At 50.8% G+C, this 16757-nt stretch overlaps 2 protein-coding genes across 2 annotated transcripts; both read right to left on the minus strand.

The window, feature by feature from the left end:
• Nucleotides 1–11: 11 nt before the first annotated feature.
• LOC109525148 (centriolin-like) lies at nucleotides 12–2087 on the minus strand. The gene is made up of 5 exons (XM_019885439.1): nucleotides 1638–2087; nucleotides 982–1108; nucleotides 807–895; nucleotides 368–469; nucleotides 12–182 (listed from the first exon to the last, which is right to left on the minus strand). Exons 2-5 carry the CDS (start codon nucleotides 1079–1081, stop codon nucleotides 12–14), a joined length of 462 nt encoding a protein of 153 aa, XP_019740998.1. The 5' UTR covers nucleotides 1082–1108; nucleotides 1638–2087.
• A 192-nt stretch (nucleotides 2088–2279) lies between these two features.
• c5 (complement component 5) lies at nucleotides 2280–16123 on the minus strand. The gene is made up of 43 exons (XM_019885643.1): nucleotides 15899–16123; nucleotides 14430–14559; nucleotides 14262–14327; nucleotides 13893–14046; nucleotides 13728–13798; nucleotides 13318–13415; nucleotides 13163–13245; nucleotides 12848–12938; nucleotides 12655–12763; nucleotides 12437–12569; nucleotides 12225–12340; nucleotides 11803–11991; nucleotides 11103–11306; nucleotides 10810–11022; nucleotides 10486–10635; nucleotides 10287–10413; nucleotides 10145–10210; nucleotides 9863–10063; nucleotides 9429–9513; nucleotides 9190–9272; nucleotides 8973–9112; nucleotides 8660–8896; nucleotides 8525–8585; nucleotides 8307–8396; nucleotides 7510–7722; nucleotides 7315–7390; nucleotides 7060–7219; nucleotides 6875–6979; nucleotides 6636–6807; nucleotides 6381–6505; nucleotides 6227–6307; nucleotides 5997–6149; nucleotides 5491–5553; nucleotides 5331–5421; nucleotides 5203–5242; nucleotides 4364–4466; nucleotides 4198–4272; nucleotides 4016–4121; nucleotides 3547–3630; nucleotides 3370–3459; nucleotides 3199–3291; nucleotides 2872–3010; nucleotides 2280–2789 (listed from the first exon to the last, which is right to left on the minus strand). The coding sequence occupies exons 1-43, from the start codon at nucleotides 15967–15969 to the stop codon at nucleotides 2651–2653; spliced, it is 5076 nt and encodes a 1691-aa protein (XP_019741202.1). The 5' UTR covers nucleotides 15970–16123; the 3' UTR covers nucleotides 2280–2650.
• Nucleotides 16124–16757: the final 634 nt, after the last annotated feature.

The following is a 16757-nucleotide window of genomic DNA, read 5'->3' on the forward strand; positions in this document are numbered from 1 at the left end:
TGTTTATCCTATTATTGGATGGTGTCGTTTTGGGAGCGTTGGCTCACCTGTCCCAGTGTGAGCTGCTGGTTTAGCTCCTCCCTCATCTCCTTCAGCTCCGCCTCCAGCCCCGCCTTCTGCCATTTCAGCACCTGGGCCTCCATCTTCAGCGCCGCCAGCGCCTCCTGCTGGGCCGCCATCTTCTGCGGACACGTCATCAAATATCAGACACCCCCCACCTCCCAGTGAACAATTTGCTTTCGGAACAAAACGTGCCATTCATTTGTCGAATGGAACGGCTGGCTTCTATTTACATCGCTTTCAACGGGAAAATAACACCATTCAGTTGGTGAGCCGAGCATCCCCGTGACGCAGGTTCAAAGGTCACCTGATCACAAACCCGGGCTGTGTCCTCCAGCTTCTTGCGGTGTCTCTGAGCGTCCTCCAGGTGGCGCTGAAGATTTTCATTCTCAGCCTGCAGCTCACTGGCCTGAAACAAGAGCAAGCGGAATTACTTGCGCCACATGAGCACAGTAACATCTATGCTAATTATTGTTCGTCCAACTGTGGCGTTTCGCTTTATGTGTTAGCAGTAAGCTAGCAGAATTGTTCCTTTTTTTTTTTTTTTTACTCAGGCGTGAGGCATGTACACGTCTCCAGCATACTAGTTTTGTTCCAGTATACTGTACAGTTGTCTCTTCTCGAGGAAATTGACCCATAACAAAGTTGGAACAAGGAAGCGCAATAAAATAGTGGCTATAGCGACCAAAAGCGCAACATTCCCCACCAGTACTATATTTGTCATTCCGGAATTGGTGAAGTGGTACCTTAAGTCGAAGTCCTCTGAGATATTCCTGAAGTCCACCGAGGATCCCCTCCAGGTCCTTCTGCAGGAGCTCATTGGCCAAAATCTGCCCTGGAGATCACACGCCAAAAGAAAACTGCTCACAAGGACGAGGATGAGGAGGAGGTGGCCTGTGACGGGCCGACGCCTGTCCTCACCATCCGTCAACTGCTGCTCCAGCTCTTGGATCTCTTGTGCCTCCACGGCGATGCGGGACAGGGCGTCCTCAAGGCGAGCGTTCATGTCACTCGGCTTCATGCGCGTCTCCTCACGCTCAGGTGGGCCCTGTTTTTCAAGGAAAATGTACTCCACCTGATTGAAAATATTTTGGCCCTTTATAGATAGATACTTTTTTTTTCAATGGTCTTATAAAGGACATCAATTCGATGCAGATTTTTGGTTTTGCCACGCCAGCTGGTCCCTATCTCCCCCTGTCCACACCATATTTCTAAACAATATGTTGCGTCTTGTTGACTTGTGGAAAATATCAGCCTGTCCTCGATGAGGTTGGGTGTCGCAATCACGGTTCGACTGGTGACGGACTCCGAAAACGGATGAAGCGCCTGGACCAGAAGGCTGCACTTGGCTTGACTTGACGTCAACAGGTGCTACCTTTGATGATTGCATAAGACGGCAGGCATTGTATTATTCAAAGCGAATTTTAGAAGCTTTTTCATGTGTGTCAGTTTAGCACCGCGACGAGTAAAAGACAACCACAACTCCTCTCATCTTATTTAATAAAACGAAGTCAATATAGAAAAAAAGGGAACTTTTAAAGCAGGCTGCTGTGTTTCATGTTCACATTTGACACTACCTTTGCTCGGTCGTCATCTTCAGCGCTCCTGGAATCATTCAAGAATATTTTGACCTTGCAAATGTTTTGTGCTCGACTTTCGAAACGCACGGCTCGTTAGCTTAACGGCTAACGGGGAAGTCACAGCCACTCCCGCGGGTACCTTCGTTTCAAAATTGTTTGATTTCCTTACAAGTGCTTCACAATAAGAGCATCACATAGTGAAGAGCGGGATCAAGCTTTTATCGTGAAAGCTCTACACGGGAAGTTGGCTTTTCATTAGCGGAAACCTACTAACATTTGAAGTACGGCGAGTGTGGCTGAAGCAGACTTGTCAAAAAGGCAAAGTCCCTATCAGAAATATAGCGCGCAACTTTAGACCCTCCAAAACAACCAATCAAACAAATAAATCAATCACATTTTGGTTGCCATGGAGACGAGCATTAGCTTGCATTCGCACAAGTCTTAAGAAGCATCCATAAGAAGCCTTATCTCCGTCTCCATGGTAATCTCTTTAGCAGCCACCTTAATCTTGCTCATGCGACGTGACACAAGTGTTAGTTGTTCATGGCATTTCATTTTATTTGACGCGTGGCATCATAGAATTGTGAACACTCAATGTGCGTTGTTCAAAAAAGTCAATGCAAAGCGAGTCACTTCCTGTTGACACGTGTGTCATCCATGTTTTTCATCAGTGAAAGTGATGTCACATCACGCCAAGCAGTCATCATGTCAAAGGTTCGTCCGTCATGTCACATTCTCGTCATGTTACAGTTTTGTCGTGACGTCAAGGTGATTTTACGTTGTCAGTGTTGTCGTGATTCTGTGAGCCTTTATTATATCGTGATATCAAGACTATGTCTTGACATAAATTGTGTTGTCAAAGTAATGCGATGATCATTTTGTCATGTCATGATGATGTCAAGGTATCGTCAATGTCCAGCTGACGTTACATCAAGTTGCTGTCAAGATACCGCTCCTCTTGCTGCCGCCATGTTTATGCCGCGGCATGCTGCCGACGTCACGTGACGCCATCAAGGCTTTGGACAGCTGAAGAGCTGGAGGTCGAGAGCATACTCGTCCATGCTGGCAGTTTGCGCTGTGCAGACCGGATCTTCACATTGGGTGGGCCACGGCTCCAGTGTGGCATCGGCGTCCAGGGGGAGGCGGAACCTGAGGACCGCGACTGCACTGTGAAAGGCGGGAGGGGCGGGGTCCACCCGGGAGCTTTCCCCGAAATGGGCGGTACGCTCACCTGGAGGCGTGGCCCACTCGCACCTCGGACCCGCTGGATCCCATCAGCAGATACTGCCGGTTTAGCGCCACGTGGACCAGGTCGCACGTCACCTTCTTGATGAGCTCCACCTCCGAGCCGGAACTCAACGCCTCGAACCCTAATAAACGGCACGTGTCACCCACATCATGGCCGCCACCGTCGCAACTCCTCGATGGCCTAATTTACAATCTTCTTCATGGACTTGAATGATCAGTTACTGTTTTCAACAGAGACTTTTTTTTTCACAGCACTGTAGGTGATTGAGTCTTCAGGGTCTCAGGTTCCAATTGAGTCTCTTGGGATTACCTGGATCTGTGTTCTTGAGGACTTCACGCACGTTGGCTGTGAAGGTCACAAAGTCTCCTTCTGTTTGCGAAGACTTGACTTGCAGTTTATAAGCTGCAAACATGGAGTGGCGTCACGCTGGCGCTGCGTTCGGGTCTCAGTGCCGAGCGCGACGCGTTGTGGCATTCTCACCGTATTTGATGTGAGGCTGACACGTTTCCTGGAGGCGTTTGGCAGCAGTCAAGGTCAAGTCGGGGTTGGCTCTGTAGGTCGCACACGCGGCTATGACGACACGAGTTACATGACACGCGTTAAATGAAACGGCACCTGGTGGACTGGCAACCAATCAGATTGTGGGGGCGGAGTCACCTGTCATGCATTGGCACTGGTCAGCCACACAGAAGCGCTGCAGCTTCTGCTCCGTATAGGAGAAGGCTTCGCTACACAAACTTCCTACGGAAGAACAACAAGATTCATCTCCACTGACGCAACTTGAACGCATTTGTTCGGATTAGCCATTATTCCAGCGCAATTGCAACGCCCTTTTAGCAAGCTAATTATGCCTCCACCTTGAGAATGGGTCTTCCCTTTGGATAGTCCTCTGGCGAACGAGCACACTGGCTCACGCAGAGAAAGGTGCAAAAGCAATGAGGGTAGAATTGCATAGAAATTAAAAGAAAGTTTGCCTTGATAGCTAGCATTGAGGCTAACACGGCAACTTTAGCACCGGGTCTTCAGAGAACTACAAGCCTTCACCAAGTGGATTACAATGCCCATTGTCCTCGTCTAGAAGTTCAACCCTCCTCCATGTGGATTTCCATACCAAGGATGTTCTCACCTTTGTCCTGAGGCTCAGAAACAGTCAACAGAGACTTGCTGGCCCCGCCCACCTTGAAGCCAACGCGGATCCGAAAGCTGATGCACAGAAACACGTCAGACGGAACCTGCACCCCAGACAGGAAGTTGTCAGATGTTCCGCAGGGGTAATGAGGAAGGCGTCCGGGTGTTATCAGTGCTCACCGAGTCCATCTGGATGACGACCGTGGTACCCTGAAGCTCGTAGTGCGAGATGACAGGCTCCATTGTATCTCGGAACTGCAACACGTTAGCATAGGGGTTTTTTTGGGGGGGGGGGGCAACGTTTCGCCACGCAAACAACATCATCGGCATCGGAGGTGGGACTCGCCTGTCTCAGGTCCTCCAGGTGCGCCTCCACGCCGGTCGGCAGCTGGATCTTCATGACCGTCATCGTGGACTCGGTCGCCAGCTCATTGGGAGGAGGCTTGTACCTGCACGTGAAAAAAGACCATACGAGTACTCCTGTACTCAAAAGGTGCCGTGCCACTATTTTTTTGTAATCGTCTTTTTTTGGGTTTGCAAAATAAATGGGTTAGAAATAAGCAGGACACCCTTCCTCAAGCTATTTTTGTTGGCCAGAAATACTTCCTGTGATTTTGAATGAGCTGTTGTCTCATTGATATTCAGGTTCGGAATAAGCTTTCCTCTGATTGGTTCGTTCTCAATATGCGGGCGTTTTGTGGCCACCACGTTTCTTCATTGTCTTGGCTCCGATAGAATTTATCAGGCCGTCAGCGGAACGGTGGCCAGCCGCGATGAACTCTCAGGCTGCCGCGGCAGCGTGACGCAGCATCTGAATGTTATTTCCATTTATTCCTCAACTCATCTGAGATTGACAGCCGATGCAGCCGTGTTGTTGCCATCAGCCATTTTTCCGGAGTTGAATGGGCAACCACCAAGTGGGCGGGTAAGAGCCGAATGAGTCACGCAAATAACAGACCACGTGGATATCAAACTTTAACCATTTCAAGGACTCATTTTGACCTTTGTTAATGGAAAAAAAAATAATTTGATGGCAACTTAGTCATTTGATCAGATGTTTGTAAAATCTCCTCAAGTATAGTAATCATATATTTGCACCTCTTGGTAACTTCCCACCACAACTGCCAGGACCGGAGTTACAGCTTTAGCATGCGGGCTAGTTACAGAGAGGCTAATTTGTCTTACTTGGCACACGCAGACAGGTGCGGTTCACGGATGTTGGGGCCTGAGGAGGAGGAAGAAGAGAAGAAGAAGAATAGCCAACGTTAAGGGTCAACAGACAGTTGGTGCTGCAGCCATTTTGTACGTCTTACCGTCCTTCGCGTCTGCGCCGACCATCTCGATGCTAAGGTCAAAGTTGCAGTTGCGAGAGGGCGGTGTGGTCTGGTAGTACGCCGTCTTCATCTGACACACAAAATTTCAATTTCAAGTGCATTATGGGAAAGTGTGTTGCTTCAGCTAAGCCACACCCACCTTGACACTTGACACGCCGTTCCCGAATCCCGTGGAAACGGTGATGTCATCGTTCTTCAACACCTGACGGCACAGACGACAACTTACAAACTTATTTGCCATTGAGTCTTTGGGGTCTCGTGAGCTAATTGATTCTTGAGGCCTGAGGTGTGAGTGCCTTTTTGATTTCCGTGCTAGACAAGCCAAAAAGGCTTTTTGATTATTTCAGGTTGTTGATCTCTGTTCGTGCCTCTCGTCTTCATGTTCAGTCTGCAGGCTCTCGTGTCGTGTTTGAGTCTCTGAGCTCTCGTGCAGTGATTAGGCCTGTGAGGTCTCGTTTATGATTCAGTCTCCAGGCTCTTATGATATGATGGAGTGTCAAGGGGTCTCGTGGTGCTGGATTTCTCGGTTCTCATCTTGAAAATGAGTCACTTGGCTTGTTACTGATATTGTGACAAATGTCTTAGCTTCCAAGTTCAAGCGCAAGAGGAACCAATTGACTGCCAACCCAAGCCCCTCCCAGTCACCTGGATGGGCGTGGCCACTGGCCGCGAGGGGGTGAGGTGGACCCGAGCCAGCGTTCCTTTGCGTCCATAGCGGACATTGATGTCCTGGTCGAGGACGGCACGGGGGATCACCCGGCTGTACTCCGTCAAAGCCTCCAGAGTCAAAACCGTGTCCTGATTGGCCGGAAGTCAAAGTGTCAAACAGGAAGTGGGCCGAACGTCATGTCGAGATGGGGATGGCGTTGAGGTACCTGCACAGAGTAGAATCCTTGTCCATAGTGCTGATCTTGGGTCAACCAGGACACGATGGGGTTGGCGTACGGGATCCGGCCCTTCAAACAAGAAGTGGCGTGTCAATCAATATTGTCAGAGTGGACACGGAGACGTCCAATCGGAGAGCCGCACCTTCAACAGCGTGCTGAGCAGCACGTACGCCGTCGTCTCCACTGTCAGGCCGCTTGATTGGTCGGGTCTGAGCCAACCCGTTGCTGTGCCGGACTCCTGCCAGTACCTGAGCACAGCTGGGTGTCCTGCACGCATACACATGCATGAGCAGACACACACACACACACACACACACACACACACACACACACACACACACACACACACACACACACACACACACACACACACACACACACACACACACACACACACCTTTCTCCTTGGCCAGCCTTTCCAGGCTGTTGATGAGCGTGACACTGATGGCGTTGTTTGGGTCGTGAAGCGTCAGGGCGTACGTGGCCAGCGCCTGCACGTACACGCTCTTCACCGTCTGAGCATGCTGGGAAATGTACTTGGCGGCGGACCTCATGCTGTCGTCGTGGAACTGAAGGAGAAAGCCGCTGCGATTGGCTGTCGGGGGCGGAAAGCGGGAGACGAAAAGGAGGAGCCACCTTCAGTTGCAGGATCCGTTCTCTGATGCTGGTTGCCCGACGCAGAGCGATAAGGACCAGTGACGTCAGGTACAGCGAGCGCTCCACTGGCTCCGCCCCCTCGGCCTGCAGCCAATCACAGAGGTTGCAGATGTTGGAAAACGAACCCTCACATATATACTCGCGGTGTGGCAGGGTAGACTTTCCATGAATTTGTTGGCTCTGAAGGAGGACGTGTCTGAAAAGGAGCCATCCTGGTTCTGAGCATTCCGGATCAGCCAGGACACAGATTCGGAGAGAGCTTGGCGGTCCACCTGGAGCACGGGGTCCACGGAAGCCAAGGTCCGAACCGCCGCCGCCGTTAGCCTGACGGAAAGGAGACAGCAGCATCATCCAGAGACCTGTGTGTCTGTGCGTGCGTGTGTCTGCATGTGTGTGAGTGTGTGTGTGTGTGTTCTGACCAGGTGCTGGCTTCCCTCTTGGTCCACATGCTGTAACTGAAGTCTCCGCGTCGGAAAGAAGAGATGCTGACCAGTCCTAATCACACACAGCCGCGTTTTTAATCCCTCCAACTCACGACTTCCGGTCCACCTCATGACAAGCAAGCATCACGTAAACCAACATGACACAACGTGATAAGGAAAGAGAAAGAGAACCCTCTTTGATTTTCTGTCTCATGTTGGCTGAGTTCTTCTGGATGTCTCCGCCCAGGGTGTCCCAGCTCTGGGTGGTCTCCAAGTAGCGGTACACCAGGGCCAGAGGGAGGACCCTGCCCAACTCGGCCTCCAACGAGCCACCGGGGAGGTTGATCAGCTCTCGTAGGCCTTCGGGGTTTAAGACCACTGCCACGACATCTCCCAGAACTTCACCTGGAACCCACACGTACACACTGGTGATTGGCAAGAACCTCTTACAGAGTCAAATTTGACCCAAACTCCAACTCCATGACTGGTTGTTACCTTGACCCCGTTGGCGCTGTAATGTCATTCACAGCAAGTGGCAAAATGGCCGCCCCCTGAGACGGCTAAACACGTGGGGATTTTGTTGCCTCGTTTGTATTTTACAAATGCAATTAGAATGCCATGTTTAGACTAGTGGGGGCGCATACAACATATTATTGCCAAGGAAAGGTTTGACTTGACTTCCCCTTTCATGAAGCCAACAGACCAACACGGTGTGCAAGACGCAGATACGCAATAATTGAGGCCGCCAAACCAGAAAACCCTCAACACCTCGGCCGCGCTTCGGCTGCTCCGTTGTCAATGCTTAGCTCAGCACCTCCAAATGTATCTGAGACTATGGTCCTCAGTTGGAAAATGGAGGAGCTGACCTGGGAATGCCTTGGCGCATCCATGTTGGAACTAGAGGAGGGGCCAGAGGGAATTCCCAACCCAGACTGCCGGCCCCGCAACCCAGACCTGGTTCAGCAGAAGAAAACCAGAAAACATCTCACCATTAATGGTCACCATCCTTTCCACTACTGTGTTGGGAACGATGTTAGCTGGCGGGAGGTTCTTCAGCACCACTGCCGTCTTCTCAGAACCTGCGGCGATGACACCATCACATCAAGCGTTGCCGGCACTCTGCTCACAGAAGGTTTCACCCCCCGACCCCCGTGTCCTTCAAAAAATATCAACGAGTCCAGCAAAAGGCCTTTTGGCTGCTCTGTACCGTAGATTCCCTGCGGGTCCAATATGCCACCGGAATAATCTTCCATCTTCACTCCTTCGGGCTGCCAACAAACACTCAGCGCTCATTCACACAGTCACTTTTGACCTCGGACGTTGGGTTGCGTTGAGCGCCTACCACCACTCGCAGTTTCTTCTCCAGGATGTCCTGCGTTCCCTGGCTCTGAGTCTTCAGGGTGAATTTCAGCGTGTGTTCTCCGGGCTCCAGGCCCATGAGGGTGAACGTCACCTTGGCCACATCCCTCGCCGACAGGAGGCTCCATTGGCAGACGGTGGAATGAAGCCCCGCCCCCGCGGCGGCCGGCCGGGATTGGAGCAGGCACACCTGTGGTCCGACCGTCAGCGTCACGCAGAACTGAGGAACAAAAGGGGCGATGATTTCGGGTTGACAAGGTAGCAGAGAGGCTCGTGGGAAACGGAATCTGCGGTACCGTGATGCTATCCGATTGCTGGTTGTACACGGAGCCGCTCAGCTCCAGCTGCTCGCCGCGGACCACCTGGTAGGGAAGCGGCACGTCCACGCTGAGCGGCAGCCGCACGGGCACCCGCACCGCATCGGACACGCAAATACCTGCGGGGGAGCGTCGCAAAGTTGGAGGGAGGAAAGGGAGTGGGTGGGGGGGGGAGCAGGTAGGAAACCATTCTCACCGTTTCTGAACATTCCGATGGCCTTCAACTCCCACGTGGTCAGAGAGTCTGGAAGTTTCCTGGTGACGGACATCTGAGCTCCTCTGCGAGCACAACAAACGCGAGTTCCTGTTTGCGACTCACACAGTCAAAAGCTCTGTTCACACGACACACATTTGGTCCGACGCTGCACCGAAATATTTTGTTGCGATATATTTTGATATATTTTTGGTAGTGGGGGGTGGGGGGGTGGATTTCACCTGGTGGGATGGACTTCCCACAGCCAGCTCTCGGGGAAGAAACTCCTGACGAGAGAGGGCGCTGCATCAAAGTCAGCCCCCATGTCTAAATGTGCACACACACACACACACACACACACACACACACACACACACGCACACACACACACACTGTTATGTTGCCTTCCGGGCTGTTGTGTAAGCCTCTGTGCATTTGACGGGCTGTGATTTGCGGCGTCCCCACATCATGCAACGGTGATTCATATTTTCCACTGCAAAAGCTGTGGCTTGATTCGCCACACATACTGCCAGTCGGCTGCACAATTGAGTTGATTGATCCCAGCCCCATTTGATTGGCGCTTCTTTTAATGGAAAAACTGACAGAGGGCAGGCCGGGCCAGGATGATGTGAGGCTGGGCTGTCGTGGAATCTGTCATGGAAAAGCGGATACTGACCATAGCGGCCCAGGATGAGGCTCTGGTCGCGGTTCAGGTGCAGCTGGACGAACTCGCAGCAGTTTGTGAAGACGAGGCGACATTGCACGTGATGCGTCGTCCGGCGGATGCTCTGCTCAGCGAATTGCTGGCAGGTCACACTCTTGGGGATGTACTTCATGCCGTACTCGCAGCACGGCGCCAGGACTCCGAACGAGGCGGCTGAGCACACAGATGGGGCTCACCGACAAGAACAACAACAACACGGACCTCGTCCACACGCTTGTGAAGATTGGCAGTTACCTTTGTCTTTCTTCATCGCTTCCGTCAGTGCTCTTTTGCTTCGCACGGCAGCCGTGCACGCCGCACCTGTGTCGGACACGATCACAATGCACTCTTCAGTACTTCCTGTCTGGTTCATGACTACCTGGCGCCATTGACTGACCGCCAGGTGCCGGCTGTGCATTGGCGTTGGTCATGAAGGTGAGGCCGGCCAATCGGAAGACGTCCGCTGCGTCTTTGCCGCCCCCTCCTCCGCAGCCTTGGTCACTTTCTTTGATGTGACGCAGCACCTGAGGGCCCGCCCACATCCTGTTAGTGACATCATAACCAATCCCGTTCCTCATGTGGAGTGGTCCAATTACCATGGTAACAGGGTCTCTATAGTTGGGGTACAGATGATAGAGGGCAGAGTCCACAGCGGAAAAGGCCACCAACCCCTCCTGATTGGTCCTGACGTCCAGCTGCAAGTCATCCTTTGGCCTGTAGTCCCGCCTTTTATATGACAGTTCAGTCTTTTTGCGCACACGCGCGCACACACACACACACACACACACACACATAAACGTCACACTTGCGGATCATGACCACGCACAACACATTCGCACAAACCACACTCAAGTACACTCCTCAACAAAAATCTTTGTGGGGACTTGTTGTGTGTGCGTGGAGGGTGCCAGGTTTCCCACCTGTAGTCCGCTAACGCAGGGGGCGGTGACTTTTAGCCACACGGAGTCCGCCACCAGCTCGGATGTGCCCTCGCCGTGCAGGATGTAGTAAACCAGGATGCGTACGGATGGGACCATGGCGTCCGTCACAAGGAAGCTGAGCGTTTGCTTGTGGTCGCCACTGGCAACAAATTTATGGTTGCCGAAGTGGACTGTCTTGCCTTTGGACAGCACCTGAGAGACACGTGACGTCGGTCAGAGCAGTGGAGGGGGAAAAGTGAGGCAAACGGAGGCGGTCGATCTGCTGTACTCACCAGGAAGCTAAGCGCGTTGATGGGCACGTAGGAGGGCGTGGACGAGTACACCTTGATGTTGGCGAAGCGGCCCACCTGGAGGGCCTGGCCGGACAGCGGCAGGTCGATGTACAGGTAGCGGCGGTTTGGAGACTCGTAAGCCACCGCCGTGAGAACCAGGCGAGCCTGACTGGCGGCCGGGAGCGATGGGTCCGACGTCTCGAACTGGAATGAGCCGTTTGGTGGCAAAAACATCTTAAAAGTACATTCCAAACAGTTACTGTGTAACATTACACGTGAATAACATCATCCCAAAGGTGAATAACAAATGTTTACTAACAGGCCAGAATTGTGTTTACAATACAACTGGTTGATTTACTAACAAGATAATAATATGTTAAGAACAGATTCAGGACAAATGCTTACAGAATTACAAAGTAAAGTTTGCAGTTTACAGATTGATAACAGAGTAATTCAATGAGGTTAATAACATGTTAATTGCAGGTTAATAACAGCTTAGTTACATAAGAGCATGTTGCTAGTGCGTTAATGGCTATTGTGTATGTTAGCATGTGCAAGCTCTTGGCTGCCGTGGTGGAGACACTAAGAAAAATGTTAATATGGTAATTAATATGTCGATAACATGTCAATAACAGGACAGTATGTTAATTTCTGGCTGATAGCATGTTAAAGACAGGTTGAGGGTCAGCATGTTCCATACCGTGAGCGAGGCCTTGGCGGCTGATGCAGGCGTGTTACAGACAAAGATGGCGAGGCCTTCCGATTGACTGCGGGCGCGCTCGGGGCAGAGTTTGACATCCAGCTCGCCAATTGGACTCCACGTGCGCTGCTGGGACACGCGCACCGCTACCTGGCTCACCGCCTGCTCCAGGTGGTCCTTCACCAGAACCTGCCGCCGTGAGCGAATGAGTGAATGGTTGAGTGTGTGAATAAGTATTTGAGTGAGTGAACAAATGAATGAATAGTTCAGGAAGTGAGTGAGTGAGTGAGTGAGTGAGTGAGTGAGTGAGTGAGTGAGTTAGTGAGTGAGTGAGTGAGTTAGATGGATGAGTGAGTCAATGAAAGAATAAATAAGCATGTGAGTCAGTGAGTAAATGAGTGACTGGGTGAAGCAGCCATCACCTGGACGGTGTATGGAAGTCCGGGTTTGATGAAAGGGGGCGTGGACACCAGCGTCAAACTGTAAGGTGACTTGACAAACTTCACAGCTGAAAACTCCGCCTCCTGGCTGATACCACCTGAGTAACGGAGGAGGGGGTTGGGGGTTGGGAGAGCTGACCATGTGCGCGTGTGTGTGTGTGTGTGTGTGTGTGTGTGTGTGTGTGTGTGCATACCATATTCCTCTTGGAGCAGCACGGCAATATACAAGAACTTCCCGATGAGAGCGTGAAGGTCTTTTGGTCCATCTTGACCGGACAAAAGCTCCTCCATGTTGACGCACTTGTCCAGCTCACCCGATGACGACAACTGAACACACACATCCATAGTTGCACCACCAAAACTCAACACACGCATTCGAGCAACTCGAAGTAGAAAAAGCAAATGGTCTGACTCGCTCTCTGGTCACGGAGTGTGGGATGATAACAGGAAGTGCCTTCTGGCTCACGTAGCCGAAGCGCAAAAAGAGTTCACCGAAAGGAACCGGAGCACCGTGAAGATACCTGAGAGCAAGAGCGGGACAAGATGGACAACACCATCCAGAAGATCGAGGTGGGCCAGAGGTTGAAGAGGAGTTGTTTGCTCACCTGGCCTCCACTTTGAAGCAGAAACGCTTAAAGTTCCCAAAGCTGATGTAGTTCACTTCAGGCTGGACCACGATGGAGAAACTGGGAAGAACTGACAACACAAACATTTTCAAACACCTCGACCTTAAACTTGACCAGGTCCACAGACTCAGGCCTTATCCTGGGTCAGGACTACAGACCATAGAATGTGGGCCAGGATCAGGCCCACACACCTGGACCATGACCTGCACCAGGACCTGGACCAGAACTATAGACCAAGACATTAACTTGGATCACAACCATAGACCACAGACCATTGACCCGCCTTTGTCTCACCATATTCCCGAATCTCAAAATGTGTTGTGGCTTTGGTGCTGAAGAGGTCCGAATACGAGGCTTCGATAGACCAGACTCCCAACCTGGAATGACATCAGTAGATCAGATCCTGAGAAGCCCTGGGAAGGTTGTGGTTCTGGTTTGCGGGTCAGTACTTTGGTCTGATGGGAATCTTGAAGGGGTTCTGCATGGATGGGATCCCGTTGTTCAGGTCCAACAACTCTTGCACGTCCACCGTCTGATGATCGGGATCCTGGGTCAGCGGGTGAAGAATGAGTGATTAAATGTATGAATGGGTTAGTCAGTGAAGGAGTGAATGAACGAATGACTCATTGACTGAAGAGGTGAGTGAGAGAATGAATGGGAGAGTGAATGAGAGGATAGATAAGTGAATGTGTGATTAAATGGATGAAAGGGTCCGTGCGTGAAGGGGTGAGCCAGTGAAGGAATTCATGAATGAATGGGCGAGTGAATGAGTTACAAAATGGATGACTAGTGGAGGAACTGAATGCTTGGGTGAATGAGTGGATGAATAGAAGGCAGTCCGTCAGAGGTTCCCGCCCACCTTGAAGGTGAGGAAGACGCTGCGATTTGCCGGATGAAGCTCCTGGTTCAACGAAAACGCACGCACCTTCACTACAAACCCAGAAAACGGAAGTGATGTCACCTCGGCTCCGCCCACAGCACAGGAAGCAACCGGCGACTTCCTGTCACCAGCGGAGAGTCTCACCGCTCTGCGTGGGCGTGTACAAAGGTTTGTCGGTTTGGATGAACAGGAAGCCGTTTTGCCGGCTGACGGGAATTGACACATGTTGGTTGATCGCCGCTGATTGGACGTGAAGGATCACATGATCCACACTCTTGTCCAGCTGGCCGGAAAAGATCTGAAGACGAGAAGAACCGAATGATTGGAAGGTCGGGAACAATTGTGAACGCATGCGACTACGTTAGCAATCATTCCCCAAGGCATTTTTTGTGACTCTGTTCGTCAACTATTGAGAAGCGCGATGTCGAAAGAGTGAAAAATTATTCTCAGTCGGTCAAAGAAGCGTGAGAAGTTCTGAGGAGTTTTCGGGGTACATGAGTCGATCTCACTCACCCTCACTGAGGCGATGGCCTGGTGCTGGTTCTGGTTGTTGAGAGTCACCACTTGACGGGACAGAACCTGCAAGAGGGAGTTAAAGGGGGTGCGAGTGAGTGAGTGAGTGAGTGAGTGAGTGAGTGAGTGAGTGAGTGAGTGAGCGAATGAACGAGTGAGAGAGTGAACCTTGTGGTCCGGCGCCATGGAGGTCTTGAGGAAGACGTAGACCCTGACCTCCTGGGTGACCCCAAACATCTGCACCAGGACCGTCTCCATCGCGTCCACGTGCAAAACCATGGGGGCGCTCACCAGGTAACTGAGGAAAAGGGGCGGAGACTAGATCACACACTCAGCTCTCATTGGCTCATGGCCTAATGAGGTTATCACCAGGAACACAAACTGTGCTTTGTGAGAAAGCTAGCCGTCTTCCACTCTGATCACAGCCAACATTTCTTTGCCACAAAATGAAGAGGAAGAAGAACAAAAGTTCCCCAAATGTTAGCATAACAACTGTTAGCATGATTGCACTTCATTCACAAACCCCCTCGGTCCCAATTTTTAATGATCCAACCAAAAGCCAAGACTTGAGAATATTGACTCATTCTTTGGCAGATTCGAAAGCATTCAGGCTTTAAATGGATCAACTCTTTCAGGCAGGCCTGTTTCCCATTTCCAAATTGTCGCCACAAACCCTTCACAAATGCGGCGGGAATTTTCTCATTCATAGTTACTGTTTGTCTCAATGTGTACTGCAGTAGGCCGGCGACCATTCCAGGAGGTTCTGCCCGCAGTCAGCTGGGACAGACTCCAGCTCACACTGATGCATTATGATTATAATTACACGCGCTGGTTAGCTTTGAGCTAGCTAAGATGGACACGCCGAGTGTTCGTCGTCCATGTGTCATTATGCAGTGTCTGACAGTGGCCACATGAGGGCGCCGTTGTCAAGCGCTTCAACGTCATGACTTGCGGCTGTTTGGAACCCATTGGCCTCGGTTCCTCCTTTTCATCATCATCACACGAGCACAGGAGTCTCAAAGTCCAGTCCTCCAGGGCCACTTTGCTGCATGTTTTCTGTCTCTCCCTGCTGCTTCATATGGTTGATATTTTGAATCAGGTGCCACAAAATGAAGAGGAATATTGCAATGGGGCAACATGAGAAATAGGTGGTTCACACATTGAATGCCCAAATGCTTTTACGGTTATGTGTCCCAAAGGAACTTTCCTGATTGGGAACGTGTTTTGTGAAGAAGCAAATTCCTTCAGATGGGCTTTTTCCAACAAAACAAATGCAAATTCATCTCCGTGTCTTCAGACTTCCTTTTTTTGTGGTTTCTTCGGTAAATGTCACTCAAGCTCTCTTGAACAATAATGTCACTGAATGGAGGGTCTCAATGTTGTTGCGATGCACCAGAGGGATCTGTCTTATCACCGGCGTTTCTGAGCCACGTCGGTATTTGTGAATGGAACATTGGAATGCCTTTCCTGTGATTCCAATTGCATCAAGACAAGTGTGTCATGAAAGGGTGGGATCACTTCTGCACCTTTGAGGAGCAACCCATAATTTACAAAATAATCATTAAAAAAACATTTGAATATGAGATAAAGATTTAGTCCATTTTAATTCAATAAATGGAATAAGGAAATCAACTCACGTTGTGGCCTGCTGAGCCCTCACCGTCCAACTCACGCAACACACACACAAAAACAGCACACACACTTTCATGCCGCAGACACACACGCACACACACGCACACAAAATAAGATGATCCTCCGAAGTAGTCGAGTCGCAAGGCAAAAGTCGAAAGTGAGTTGCTTCATTGACACTTGACTTTTAACACGGCACGTACACAGACATGCACACACATTGGAACTTCCTGTGTGTGTACACTGAATGTGTGTGTGCATGTGTGTGTGCGTGTGTGTGTGTGTGTGTGTGTGTGTGTGTGTGTGTGTGTGTGTGCGTCCAAAGGTGACTAGGTCCACTTGGTGTTTTCGGACACTGCGCAACATATTGATTCTGGCTAGCGGTCTCGCTAATATGAGAGAGCAGCAGAAGCTGAAGGTACATTTTCTTCAAATATGTGGACCGTGGGCTCAAAAGACCATTCACAAAATCAAAGTACAATGGAGGTCAATGTTCAACAAGAACTTTGGGCTTCGTTCATAATGCGATGTTGCGCTGTTTGCTGATTTAGCATGTCAACATATGGGTGCGTTGAGAAACGCGCTCTGAGCGCGCGACGCTTCACTCCGTTGTTGAAATGTGTCATTCGTGGCCCAAAAGAGGGGTGGCGTGGCGCGCCACTGAGGACACGCAGCAGCCAGAGCGTCAGGGAGGCCAGACGGAAAGCCTTCAAGCACCAGTTGAAGAATGCTTTCGAACACTGGCTCCGTTTGGAAAGAAATGGGAGGGAAGAGCGCTCGGCCTCTCTTCTCTGAACCCATATATATATATATATATATATATAGAGAGAGAGAGAGAGAGAGAGAGAGAGAGAGAGAGAGAGAGAG

The sequence above is a fragment of the Hippocampus comes genome, unplaced genomic scaffold (assembly GCF_001891065.2).
Source record: "Hippocampus comes isolate QL1 unplaced genomic scaffold, H_comes_QL1_v1.1 scaffold78, whole genome shotgun sequence".
Classification (NCBI taxonomy): domain Eukaryota; kingdom Metazoa; phylum Chordata; class Actinopteri; order Syngnathiformes; family Syngnathidae; genus Hippocampus; species Hippocampus comes.

What these genes read in the sequence shown, in the direction of transcription:
- c5 (XM_019885643.1), bottom strand. Translation starts at nt 15,969, where the DNA reads ATGAAAGTGTGTGTGCTGTTTTTGTGTGTGTGTTGCGTGAGTTGGACG. An exon ending in GCTGCTCCAAGAGGAATATG is followed by an intron (nt 12,341 to 12,436) that starts GTATGCACACAC and finishes TCCGTTACTCAG; the next exon opens with GTGGTATCAGCCAGGAGGCG. An exon ending in TCAGAGCCAACAAATTCATG is followed by an intron (nt 6,980 to 7,059) that starts GAAAGTCTACCC and finishes GATTGGCTGCAG; the next exon opens with GCCGAGGGGGCGGAGCCAGT.
- LOC109525148 (XM_019885439.1), bottom strand. Translation starts at nt 1,081, where the DNA reads ATGAAGCCGAGTGACATGAACGCTCGCCTTGAGGACGCCCTGTCCCGC. An exon ending in GGAGCAGCAGTTGACGGATG is followed by an intron (nt 896 to 981) that starts GTGAGGACAGGC and finishes TGTGATCTCCAG; the next exon opens with GGCAGATTTTGGCCAATGAG. An exon ending in CAGCCCGGGTTTGTGATCAG is followed by an intron (nt 183 to 367) that starts GTGACCTTTGAA and finishes ACGTGTCCGCAG; the next exon opens with AAGATGGCGGCCCAGCAGGA.